This window comes from Amphiura filiformis, chromosome 15 (genome assembly GCF_039555335.1).
Source record: "Amphiura filiformis chromosome 15, Afil_fr2py, whole genome shotgun sequence".
Classification (NCBI taxonomy): Eukaryota; Metazoa; Echinodermata; class Ophiuroidea; order Amphilepidida; family Amphiuridae; genus Amphiura; species Amphiura filiformis.
Window position 1 is genome coordinate 55935060 of NC_092642.1, and position 14314 is coordinate 55949373.

The window sequence follows — 14314 nt, forward strand, 5'->3', positions numbered from 1 at the left end:
AAAAGGGTAAAACTGTAAGCCTAATGGAATGGAAACTGTGATTTCCTAAAAAGCAAAGCAAATTGTTTCACATTTCAAATAAATCATTCGAATGTTTGTCAAAAGTAAAACATTATTTAAGGATATTTTGGTGCAAAAACATAACCAAACATTATTTGTCAACCAACGTGCTATCTACTACTGATATTTTCAGTAGTCTTTTCAGATGAAGTTATCTGTTGGTGCAATATTTATAATTATTAAGTAGAAGATATGGCATATATGCATCTTATCTGTAAATTCTGTTTTAACACTGCAAGCATTATTGTTTCGTGTCAAATATTTACTATATCTTTACCAATTTTGTCCTACTTCTATTGTATTAAATTGATGTCCAACCTGGTATGATTATTATAAGCACTCCAAAATAATATTGTAATACTTATGAAAAGATCAGATACAAGTATCAAACTAAAGGCTTGGATAGGGACAGGTGGAATCATATAGGTCTTCATGATGATGATGATGATGATGATGATGATGATGATGATGATGATGTCATGATGATGATGATGATGTAAGAAGTTTTTTTTTTAAATTACCATATATTTGTTGCTCAAAAAATTCATCATTCAAAATGAGTAGGCCTTATGATAGCAACAGCAATTTAAAAACATTTCAATTCACTCAAATGAACACTAAAATAAAATGCTGAAATGTTCAACTAAATCGAACAATTACTTACTCACAGTGGCGTAACTAGACATTTTCATTTGGGGGGGGCAAGCAGGGGCAAACATAATAAATGAGGGGCGGGCATCGTTCATGCTATTTGGGTTTTACACGTCAACACCCTTGTTGCACTGGGCGACACGGGGGCTGAGGAGTTATGGGATCTACTTGGAATGTGTCCCCGGAACAGTGGCGTAGATTTCTTTTTGACATGGGGGGGGGTGTGGGTGGAATAATTGTCTTGAAGTATAGTGAATGCAGTACCTTTTGGCGACAAAAGAAGTTTATGGCGTAAAATTATGGTACAGATACCATAGCTAAACTGGTGACATATGGTACAAAAGTGGAATAAATGCAATTTATTTAACCTTAAAAGTTTTTAAGGTTAAAATGACCAATGAGGTTAATTAATAACTCTCAGAAGTAGCCTAGGCCTAATTTACCTTTTTTCATTGGGGGGGGCAAGCAGGGGCAAGGGTTCAAATCGGGGGCGCATCCCCCCATTAGTTACGCCACTGCTTACTCATGTTAATTAAAAGACCGTCAAAAATATTTAAACAATTTGTAAATTGAAATAGACCAAGGCTTACGACCTAAGACCTGCTCTGAGGCAGGGCCATGAAAATAAAAGCCGCTGTAAGCCTGGTCTAACAGGCTTGCGCATGCTACGGCTACAGAAGACTGATTTCGAGAAATGCAAATTTTACCGAAGCCTGGGGCTAGTCCTACAAGCCTGGCCCACAGGCTAATGAAGCCTCGAGGCTATGGTAGCCGTGCGTCGGGAAACGTGTTTTCAGTTAAGCCTGTTCTTACAACCTCTTAAGCCTTGAGGCTAGACAAGCCAACTGCTAAGCCACGCGTCGAGAAATTCACCCATAGAGAATGGGCTATTCTATTTAAAATCCACACTACCCCTGTGGAAGATTTCTGAAATATCTTTCACATGGGATGCATTTCAAATGAAATGAACACATTAGGCAGCTCAATTTGAATTTCATACCCACTCTGAGAAGATTCAATCTGAATCTTCCACAGAGGTAAGGTGAGTTTCAAACGGAGCTGCCAGATGTGTTCATTCCATTTAAAATTCATACTCCCTCTGTGGAAGATATTTCCAAAATCTTCCACAGGGGTAGTGTGGATTTTAAATGGAATAGCCTAATAAGACCAGTCTCATCAGATTTCTCTGCAATGAATGGAGACAACAGAAATACACTCAAGAATGGTCACCTTTTGCTGCTCATGCATCTGAATAAGGCTGCAAATCAATAGTGCATGATTAGTTCAGAGGACACAAATGTGTGTCCTCTGATCAATAACAGAATCATGATCTCCCTTTATCAAAAGTGTAGCACTCAAACACAGACTAGATTAGTACATGTTGGTAACTACAATTGGATCAGATATGTGTGATGCACTTATTTCAATGCACTCATTTACAGGGTGTGATAGGATGAGTACATTTGCTGGCAGATAAGGGAAAGCTAAATGAAAATCCTCAAGTCTGACAAGGAAATCTGTGATGCTGTGATCCACCTGTGATGGATTCTAACTCCAGAGCTATATTCAGCAAGCTGGAAGAGTTTACTTGCTTGCTGTGTACAGCAAAATCAAGCACCTGTGATGTCAATGAGCTCAGATACAACCTCTTCTGTACCGGGCTTCTGTCACACCAACTACCACCCGGCAGAGATTGTCTCTACAAACATGCACTACGAGTTAACAGGCAGCATTTAATGTAGTCCTGCCAGCAAGACTTCAGTCTTTATCATAAACATAATGACATCTACGGACCTGAAGTCTTGCAGCGGTACATAGGGATGCACTGTACGTTTAAGAAATCCAAACTTTAAGCATCAAGAAATATACCTTGTATTTGTCAGTTTTACCTCAAAGATGCTGTAGACCCTCTCTACACAGTGTAGAAACATCACAAGTAGAATGCTGCTCAATATTATAAATCCAAATCATGAAAATCAAGACATTTTGCAGAGCAATATTTTGACCACTTTTGCACTAAGTAAATTATTTATTTTATTTATTTATTTATTGGAACATACACTTTTATATCAGTGGCACACGCCTAACCAGCTGTGCGTTCAAAAACAATATATATATAGAAACAAATTTAAACACAATTAAATATACATGCAAAATTATAAAAACAAAAGCAAAAGAAATTGCCTGTCTCAACCCAAGTTGACTTGAAATGGGTTGTAAACAGGAAAATAAACAAAATATAAAAAAATACACAATTATACAGTTTAGCTAGCAACGCAGAATTCACCACATACAAATAAATACATTAAATATCAGTACCGTTCAAACTCAATTCGGATCTTGCCTTCCATGCTCTTTTTACGAAGGATTTGCAGAATTTATCAAAGGTGTGATAGAAATCTTCTGCCTTACTTATATTATCAAACAATTTTACACTTCCAAGGGTCATATTATACTTTACGTCTAAGTTACCAGAGATGAATAATTCCCAAATATCTATACCATTTAAATTGATTAGCTCTTTCTCAAGTTTACTGTATTCATCAGCCCTGATTGTGTTAAGTGAAAAGGAAGTGTTTTACATCCTCTCGATCAATATTACATAATTTACAAATACCATCATTGTCTGGTGTCCATTTACAAATTTTACTGTCTAACGGGAGAGTGTTAGAGCGAATTTTGAATTTCAACGAAGCGCCATGAAAGTCAGTTGCATCTAAAAGATATGTCTCCATATATGGAGCGTCTTTAATTGTTAAGTAATCAACGAGTGAAGATTTAGTTTGAGCGTCCTCTTTCCATTTGTTATTAAAGATATTATAAATACTACATTTAATCGAATTCACCCAATGTGGATTACGAGGAGGTTTTCCGACCTTTGCGCAGGAAGCGATGACGTCATCTAAATCACATTCGTTTAAGATATTTTGGACACTATTTAAGAATTTGTAACGCAGCTTGTTAGGCTCGGTGTTTAAGCTCATCATCGTGTTCAAAAGCAATTTTGGCCAGCGATGAGATTCCAAATCAATAACACGAGCAAAATATTTTACTCTGAAAGAATTCTGAATCGTGGAAATAGGGACCCATCCCAAATCGCCATAGAGCGCTGCACGTGGTGTATTGCGGGGCTTTGAGAATGTGACGCGCCATCTGAAGCTGAAGATTTTCAATCTTATCAATATCGGATTGACTACTGGGAATCCACACTGCACTAGCATAATTAATTGGAAGCTCCCATGAAGTTTGCAGGTTTTTCCAGCTCAGGGAATTTTGAACCCACCCAAAAGATGAGATCAATGTAGATCAATTACCTGAACTTTGTGAGTATAGACTAGTACAGTGGGATTAAAATCATCCAGGCACGTCCAAACCCTGGTACAATGGGATTAAAATCATCAGCGCATGCCCAAACTGTCCTTGAGAGAGTTCCTCAGCTACATCCTTAGAGCCCAAAATGAGCCCACGTATTGTAATGTTTCTTATTTGTGGAAAAGATAGCAATAGAGTGTACTGTAACTCTAGGTATGACGAGTTACAGTTACTGGAACTACATTTAATGGTGCAGCCTGGAACCCAACCCTGAAATCCCAAGTCCTGTTGGCAGGAAAAAAAAGTTCATTTGGGCATTTGTGAAGGCAGCAAGGCAATTCTGCTAAGGGCTGCTATGGCACCAAGGCAATCACATGCTAAAGAATACATCCAAAGTTACACATTTTGGGGGGCACCAAGTCTGATGGAACCTTGTGTTCCATCAGACAAAAAGTACCTGAGTTTAAATATGTTGAACCTACAGGTGGTGGAAGTAGGGGGAGAGACGGAACACACTTCCCCTGTAAGTTTTTGCATCAGGACCACCCCTAAAAATCCTAAAAGAAGAAATAAATCAATAATTGTCATATGCATCTTCTTTTCTAGCCCAGATAACAGTGTTTTGGGGCAAAATAATTAGGTAACATTGGAAAATTTTACATGCTTCGTGCAACCTGGCCCATTGAATACCAGCATTCATCTTCATTTTGGGTAAAGAAAGTTTGAAATTGAATTTTTCGCAGTAAACCGGCATAAAATATGCTTGCTAAATATTAATGCTTCCACTGCCACTGGATGAACCTAATATAGTTAATTAAGTTTGCAGTACAAAACCTGTTTCCTGACAAGTTCCCGATTTTGATATCTTTTATCATATTTTGAATTGCTTATAAAAGTATCACTTTGAAAGGTAGCACTTTGAAAAAAGACATTCTGGACATTTCAAGAGTATCCAATGTTGCATTTGGAAGAGGCAGGCTTTACAATAAACATCAAAATTGGTGGGTACCAATCATTTTGATACAGCCTGTATACTTTGAACTGATTAAGTTATATGCTCTTTGCACAGATCTGCGTTCCTACCAAAAAGAAGTTCTCTCTGCAAATGCATGTGCAAAAAGTGCATTTTCATATAAGGCTGCATAACTTTTCAGACATTTTGAGACTGAACACCAGACACCCATGAAAGTCACAATCTCATAATTTGAAAATAAATTCATTATGTATTCACTAGCATTAGTAAATAATTTTATGTTTGACCATCTAGTAAATAATAATAACTTCTTGAACAATTCCCAAGCTACATTCACAGTGTGATAATGGAGTGATCCCCAGGGAATGATTATGTGATAAAGGGTGATATCGGTCTCTATAGGTTCCTATGTTTGTGATCTAGCAACCAATTAATATCCTCCTCTCTTTAGTGCATCAAGCCATCTACCTGCTTGGTAATAATAGATGTGGCTTTTTGACCAATGCTGGTTTCATACTTCTGCTGCTTGCCGCTTTGCCACTCAGACAATGATTTTGCTTCATTGCGCAGTCGCACCAGAAATGCTAGCGCTGATCAGCGGCAAGCCGCTATATCGATCACTCCACTGCTTTGCTCAAGTCAACTCGGAGCGGTGTCGGCGTGACGTACAAGAACAAAATACGATTTTGGAGTGGTGCAGAGCAGCAACATTGGCTTTCACAGTCATGCCGCTGCAGCTCGGTGGTGTGCCGCTCTGTTTGCAGAAATATACAAGCGGCATGATGAAGCGTTACACCGATCAGCAGCAGAAAGTATGAAACCATCATTAGTCCACTAGTCCCTTAGAATACACTTACTGGGTGATTCTGCTGCTGCTGCTGCTGCTGGTTGGTCTTGTGAATTATCTTTTGCTGACTCGGGTTCTTTGGGCTCTACTACGGGTGCTGCTGGCTCATCATCATCTAAAACAACAATACATTTTGTTTCAAATTAATCAAATACACATGATTATTGTGTATATTTGCAAACTTTCACTAGGATGTAATTAGAAAATGTGACAAGTGTTAAATAAGATGAGAAATGAGGAATATTGAAGACTGGTAAGACCCCCCCAAAAAAAAAAGTGGTATGTCTGAAAAGTCAATGCAGAATGTGTTTTGAAAAAAAAAAAACACCAACACAAGAATAACACACACATTTTTTCAGTTATAATTTTGTTCTACCTTGGAAATTCTACCCATATTTATACACAAGAGTCTTTTTTAAAGGCCCATTTAGTGATCCCAACGAAAGTGACATTTTGAGGCTGATTATATAGGACATCCATAGTCACAATCTCATAGATCAAAAATAATACAAATTCAAATGAATGAAATTTTTATGCTTGGCCATCTGGTAAATACTACTTTTGGAACAATTCCCAAGCTACATTCACAAAGTGTGATTATTAAACAAATATTGAATGTTTATGAATATAATGGTAAGAATATTTTCATGAGGTTAAAATATGGACTGTTCCATTCAACAAGGCTTTGCCAATTATTTAAAAACATTCAATATTTGTTTTATAAACCTCATATGTAAATTCCATTTTCCACTTAAATTTATATTGCTAGGAAAATAAATTGAAAAATATCTATGTCATCTTATATAATATATAAAATGGTGAGTCGAGGTGGTCAGTGCGCGCAATATATGCTCGCGTTTATCAGCACTGCCAGTGGGATATGTGCGTGAGTGCAATGGAAAATGGAGTATTTGAAGTTTGTGATTGATATAGAACTAGTTCTAGTTCCTCGCAGGGGGATGCACAAAGCGTGCGGCCGCGAAGCGACCAGCAAGTGGGTGAACGAGTGGTAACTTTTGTAAACCAACTAAACCAATGCAAGGTCATCGAACATTTAAGTGTGTAGGTTAGGACCGGCGGATAGAGCTAGGGCTTGTCATGGTTCCCTATATGGTCCCCCGGTGCTAGATCTATATAGCTACTATTTAATATCTTCTCCTCTTCTATGTGTCAAGCAGTGTGAAAAATTCAGCAGAAAAGCAACTAGTCCGCAAAATTAACCTGTCCTGTCTGAAAGTAACCTGTCCATATATTTTATGTGTAACATTGGTTTTGATGTATTGGTACTATAAGGCACTGTCTTAGTGTCTATACCGTGTATCATAAGTCTGTTCCTCCCCCATAAGAAAACCACTTAACATGCTTTAAATTAAACTTATACAATTAATGTGATATTAATTTGTTACTGGTTATTGTTTTAGATTAATACAAATGTCACTTAGCAATTTATTTGAAGTTGTTGTCTCTTTATGGTCGATAATCTCTGAAGGTATGCAAATCTCGGTTATTGTTGTTTTTTTCATTGAAATCCGAGGTCTGCAGACCTTTAAATCCGTCAAAACATACAAAATTAGCTTTAAAAATCTAGACCAACGGCCGACATATTTTTTTCGCTGCAATGAGCCTTAAGATTCATAGTAGCCCAAAGGCAAATAAACAGAGGGGGTACTTCCATATTGATGCTACGCTAGGGGAAGTCGGAATATAGGTGGAACGGACTTACGACACATGGTATATTAATCAGCGGTGTACCGGGAAGCATGTCCAAGGTGGATAAAATTGCAAAATGTTCCAACTGACCAGCTACCAAAATGAATTGACCTGAAATTTGTAGCTAATGCTGAAATGGGCCAAAATAAGGAGAATCATTATCCTTATTACCATTATTGTGGCTTAAAAAAGATCAAACGAAAGATGAACATCGCAAATGTTGTCAATTTTGTCTCGGTCAGTATGCGACCACTACTAGTTATAGTGGTAATATTTCAGGCTGGTTTGGAAAATAGCACATCTGATGACAAAGTAGCCCATCTCCGGTATCACTGGTATCAAGACTTAGATGTGACTTTTGGACCTTGCTAATCTCTTAGGTGCACTTACCATCTGCAGCTTCAGATGAAGGTTCTTTTTCTTCTGGTGAAGTTTTGTCTGATCGATCACCATTGGTTGACTCTGGTTCACTGGGCTTTCCTACTGCTACGGGTACTACTGATAAAAAATTGTTAAAAATACACATGATTATTTTGTGTATTTGCAAACTTTCATTGGGATGCAATATAAGCAACTGTTAAATAAGATGAGAAATGAGGAAGTCTGTTTGAAGTGGCAGATCTGAGAGTCTACAAATGTAGAATGTTTTTTTTTGTTTAAGTTTTTTTTTTCTCCAACACAAGAAAACACAAAATTTAATATTTTAAGTGTTTTTTTCAACATTTTATTTGAAGAAATCACTAAAGGCTTTTCTAAACATTCAATATCATGCATCAACATCTTCACTTATCAGTTTTGGCTTAGAGGTTAATACCTCCACATCAGTTGTTTGGAGGACATTATGAAAAATATATAACTTTTGCCTTTGGAACTACGCAATATACCAAGGGGCATGAAAAGCAAAATGTTTCACAATGCCAGACAAATAATTGATGCAAACATGGTATTTGATAGGTGACTTCCATGTAGGCATTATCTGCTGTCATGGAAGCTGACAACAATGTTCATGTGGCCCAAAGTGCATGAAATCAGATGCAAAAGAAACTAAAGATGAGTTGCTGTCCACCAACTCTTAATTGCCCAATGCTGGCATCTTCAACTCTGCCAATTAAGTTGAAGGCCTAAAAAGTATATATAGATAGGCAAAATGGTGCATTCTGGGTTTAGAATTTGTGCCCCTTTCTACCCCAGAATGCTTAGTGTGAACAAATTTTGCCTATCAGCAATATGCTTTATGGTGATGATGCAAACACGTATACCAGGGACAGATTTAAGCAGTGGCCCGGTGGTCCCACGCAAAGATTGCTGGGTCAGAAAACCCCATGAAGACAGGTAAACAGGTAAAGGAACACAACACACAAAACTGCACACAGGATCCAAAATGTGACATTTGATCCCTTGCTATAAATAAGAAGTGTACAAGGGAACCAATTTGTGAACATTTCCCCTGCCCTATAGTCAAGTGTAAAATCAATTCTAAGTTTACTAATTATATCAGAACATGTATAAAAAAAATCGTCTAGAACGAAAGAGATGACAGGAAAACAAATCCCAGTCTGCTCTGAATGTGAATTTACGAGGAGAAACCCATAACTGATTTACTTTGGCGTCTCTTGCATCGTCCTTTAAAACACAATAATCTGGCAAGACAATACATTGCTATTTTTTACAAAATTTGTCCACAAAATTGATCATGGTTCTTGAATAACCGATATCTTAACATCTCGCTGTCTGGCAGTGAATTTTGGAAATAATAAAAGGGAAGGGCAACATTGCTAGGGTTGGGCAATACCAACACCTGGGTGTTGTCATTCCAACTATTTCGGGGTAATAAATTCTGTGGTAAATGAGGTTTCTTGTTGCAAAGAGATCCGTTTGTGCAGAAATCAGGTTGAGGGAGGCAAGTAGAGGGCACGCAGTGTATTGGATATGTACTGTACGTCCATAGATCCTTTTATACTGTCTATGGGACGTCCATCATCATGATTGAAGAACAGTGATGGATATCGGCCTATAATATCTTTTTATCTTTGCACCATGGTGAGGGAGTGATAGAGTTACACAATCTAATGTTCAGATATCGGTATGCCTATATTTTTAGAGAATTGATTGGTATAGCTATATATCATGCAAATTAATTGCTAAGTTTTAGATAAAAAGAAAAAAATGCCTCAATTTATACCAAATACAAACTTTATACCTATTGTACCCAACTAGATTTTCATTATCATGATATGTGTAGGCCTACTAATAGGTCTACTCTTTTCTAATAAAGAAAAGACATCCATTTTAATGAAATCAAAACCACTCATGCTTAATTTTCATAGTAGAACATGATTTCTGTCACTGAATGCTAGCATATATAGGCCTACACAATGCCATAATAGACATTGCATTTTCCATTTTTAGAGAAAAATCTGTCACTAAAAATGGACCAAATTGCCAATGTCAAAAAGTTAGGCATTTTAGACCTAAGTTATATAGCTATGCAGATTTATGTTTCAACTGTGAACAAATATACCAAAATACTAGGTGATCTTGAAATTAAGCTGAGCAAAATGTAGCTGATGAGATTAATAAAAAGATCAACTAAGTCTTGATCACCATTGACCGAAACGTGTCCTACGATATAGCTTTCTATAGTGTCTCAAAAATAGAGAAACTCAGGTGTCTTTTTTCCTTTACGGAATAAATGGCCTTTTGGTTGGAATTTCTTCACAACCACCCATATTACAACCTGTATGCGCATTTTTTACATAGCAAAAACATAGCTTCTTTTTACATAAAACTATAAAGGTAAAATATATAGCTATACCAATCTATTCTCTAAAAATATAGGCCTAACGATATCTGAACATTAGATTGCGTAACTCTATCACCCCCTCACCATCATTTTAACAACCTTTTATCATATACTAGTGTGATACATATAGGAGACAAAAATAACATGTATTCCTGTATGTAGTGCTTATCCCATTATAAATACACACAAAAATACCAAACTCGACCTCAATCTCCTGATCAAAAGACCATTCATAAACTAATGCATTCACAAAGGTTCATTGATCAGAGAACAGGAATAGTACACTTGCCATGACCAGACTGAAAAACTGGGGTTTTTGCTGTGACATAGGGCTGAGGGTTAAAATATAAGAAACTGAGCAGCTAAACCCTGACCACATTGTTTTTGTTCCAGAAGTTGCATTGATTGGTAAACTATTGATTTTACAGAGATATAAATAAGCAATCCTGACAATGTATATATGAGTAGACCTCAATGTTTATCAACAAAGGCAAGGGACTGGCATATTTTAGTTGATATGCTTGAGCGAACTGCATACAACCACTACACTGTTCAATTCGCCGTCGAAGTGATGATGTAACAGGATTAATTACCATAGCAATATAGATGAATACAATTTTTGAATAGATAGCCCTGCACAACAATGTTCACACGGTACCTATGCATTGAACCATTGATGTCAAAGAAATGCTAATCGTCGCACCTGTAAGATTTGTATCTTTGAAAAGAGCGGCATTATATTCAATCTATGATTGCAGACATACACAGATGATGAGTGCAACCTGCTTGTACTGCAGGCCGATCTAATCAAAAAATGTATTAATCTATTGCCATGGTAGTTAATCCGATTATTATATAACTTTGACAGCAATTAGCCTTATTCGTCAGTCCGTATTCCATAGTGGCGTATAGTGGGCGCCATGAATAAACAACTTTTCGAGAAAATCGGGTTTGAAGAAATGCCAATTTAAAATCGAGTTGTGTAAATCAGACATTCATTATATTTTGTAAATGATGTGAAATTTCTGTAGTAAACTAAATAGATTTTATTGTTATATATTTTTCAAAAGAAATAAATACATACTATTGCTGGCAAAACTGAAAATAAAACTATACGTCACTATGGAAAACGAACAAAACCCAATACCCTAACCTAACGTTAACTGTACGCCACCTCGTCGCCGTGTAATCCCTATGGTGTTACTTTTTAGTCGTTCAGATTCCATAGTGGCGTATAGGTCCGATACGTGTCACGCCACTATGACATACGATGTTTTTCATTTTGCCGATATTTCATAATTATAAAATGTGTATAAAAAGTGGCGTATGGTCGATACGCCACTATGGAATACTGAAAAATGTCACTTTGTAACTATACATACATTTAATTAATTAACTACTAATTAATTACCTAATTATGACTGATGAGACTTAGAAAAAATGAAAGAGAACATAATTAAAAAACATATGTGCCAATTTTCAAAAAAAGGACCAAAAATCACTATACGCCACTATGGAATACAGCCGACGTATTGTGATGTGGCGGGAGTTCCAAAAGAACAGGTCCTGAACAAAATATGATGCGCCCACAATGTGGGCCCCACATACTGCCGGGCAATAAACAATGGGAACTGCTGACAAACTGCCTGGCAATGATGTCACTTGATAGAGGTCAACTCATCTATAGCTTCAGAAGTACACAATTGTAACACATTTCAGGGCCTATATAGATTTCGACAAGAATCACGGAAGCGATTCTCGTAATGATTCTCGTAAGATTCGGTTGCAAGAATCAACTTCTCTCATTGTATCATAAAGTATTAGTGCAGTGACTATGATGGATTTTGATTCTCGCAAACCAAGACGAAAATCTAGGCCCTGAATTTAACAGTATTTACTCATTCCAGAAAAATACAGAATAGTTAGTTTTATCTGGCAATTAAAGTCAAATTTTAATATTTTGCATTTGGGGAGAGGGGGCGAATGGGCCAGAACATGCAATTTTGCATGATTTTTTACAATTGCAGTCACAAAATTCAAAGACTTGGCACAAGTCTAAGCATTCAGAATTAGTCTTAGTACAAGTCTTTGGTCTTGATTGTCACAGTATACAAAAACACCCTAAAACTGCTATTTTTGGCCAATATGTGATGCAACTATTTTTGACCAGGATATATTGTAGCTCTCACCTGTAATGGTATATTGGTTGGTTAGTTGCTAGAATAGCATGTACATGTATTTTGATGTGCAGCAAAAGTTCTAGTTGAGGGTATATTGGTAAAACTACAAAATGATTGCTTTCTCAATATTTAATTAATTAAAAACAAGTAATACTTGCTGTGGGTACCTACCTTCAGGACAGGCATTGATGTCTTTTATGATGTTAGGCAAGTTTTCCAGCATGGCACTTTCAGAACGCACATCATGATAGAGTAAGTTGCAGATAAGAAGTCCTAACCAGCCATCAGGTCTGTGGTTGTCAAATTTGAGAGGAATGATTTCTTTACCTTGGTAGCTAGCATATTGGGCCTCTGTAAATAATAATAATACGATTGTGAAGATTATCATTCATCCAGGTATTAACTATGAATTTAAGATTACAATCTGCTGGACTTATGTTTTTATTAGTGTGAATATTTCACATCCTATCTCGGATGCATCATCAGGCCAACTGATGTTAAGGCGACAAAAGTTTCTTGATCTGTGAATCGGATATTGCATCACAGGTCGAAGATGAGCCAAACATCAGGGATCTTCTTGATCACTGAACAGAAGGCACGTGCCAAATGGTGACGTAGCCCGCCTCCCAAGTTTTGGCCTTGTTTAACGTAAATAGCTTCTTTGACTCCTCTCTCAAACCATCTGCTTTCACAATCTAATATTTTGACATCCTCATTGTCAAACAAATGATTGGTGCTGACTAACTGCAGAGTTTCTGAAACCAGTGCTAGCTCTCCTATGCTGGTACATATGCTGGTACATACTCTTTGGTGGTGAAAACTTTTTTTGTTGAAAACACAAGTGAGTTTGTTAAATGCAGAGATTGCACATCCTTTCCTTCGGTTCATGTCACATTCTGTGTCTAGTAGAGAGCAGAAATATTTGCATTTCTTCCATTGATCATTTCCATTTCTGTTCTGCTTACTGTGTCTAATTCTTTTCATTTACATGAAGATTGTACAGTTTTTAGGTGATTTGGGATTCTTTTCTTGATGTCAATTTTATGTCCCTCAACTGATGTCCCTCAGCATATTGTTGGTTATGTCCTTTCTTACCTTCTGATATGGCAGTGATGTTAGTGAACATTTCATTGGGCGCAGCTTCAAATCACTAATGTTTGCTCACAGTGCTGGTGTACACACGCACTCGCTTAACGGCGCTGCATATATAATATGCATACACGCGTGAAACAACTGCCTCAATGCGTTGACGTCACTGCCACATCAGGGTGAAAAATGTACAGGATCAGTACAGGTAAACCAAGACAATTCGTCAGTCCGTATTCCATAGTGGCGTATAGTGGGCCGCATGAATAAACAACTTTTCGAGAAAATCGGGTTTGAAGAAATGCCAATTTAAAATCGAGTTGTGTAAATCAGACATTCATTATATTTTGTAAATGATGTGAAATTTCTGTAGTAAACTAAATAGATTTTATTGTTATATATTTTTCAAAAAAATAAATACATACTATTGCTGGCAAACTGACAATAAAACTATACGTCACTATGGAAAGCGAACAAAACGCAATACCCTAACCTTACGTTAACCGTGACGCCACCTCGGTCGCCGTGTAATCCCTATGGCGTTACTTTTCGTCGTTCAGTATTCCATAGTGGCGTATAGGTCCGACACGCGACGCCACTATGACATACGATGTTTTTCATTTTGCCGATATTTCATAATTATAAAATGTGTATAAAAAGTGGCGACGGTCGATACGCCATTATGGAATACA

At 37.0% G+C, this 14314-nt stretch overlaps 2 protein-coding genes across 4 annotated transcripts in view; one reads left to right on the forward strand and one right to left on the reverse strand.

The window, feature by feature from the left end:
- Positions 1 to 14314, forward strand: part of LOC140171855 (uncharacterized) — a 384363-nt gene that overhangs the window by 211468 nt on the left and 158581 nt on the right. The window lies entirely within an intron of this gene.
- Positions 1 to 14314, reverse strand: part of LOC140170671 (uncharacterized) — a 60868-nt gene that overhangs the window by 25027 nt on the left and 21527 nt on the right. Inside the window, exons 9-11 of one of the 2 annotated variants that reach the window (XM_072193918.1) lie at positions 12708 to 12887; positions 7944 to 8048; positions 5854 to 5958 (exon numbers count right to left, since the gene is read on the reverse strand). In XM_072193918.1, coding sequence (XP_072050019.1) covers positions 5854 to 5958; positions 7944 to 8048; positions 12708 to 12887 — 390 coding nt within the window. Of the gene's footprint in view, positions 1 to 5853; positions 5959 to 7943; positions 8052 to 12707; positions 12888 to 14314 lie in introns of both variants that reach the window. The other variant, XM_072193917.1, reaches the window with a different exon arrangement.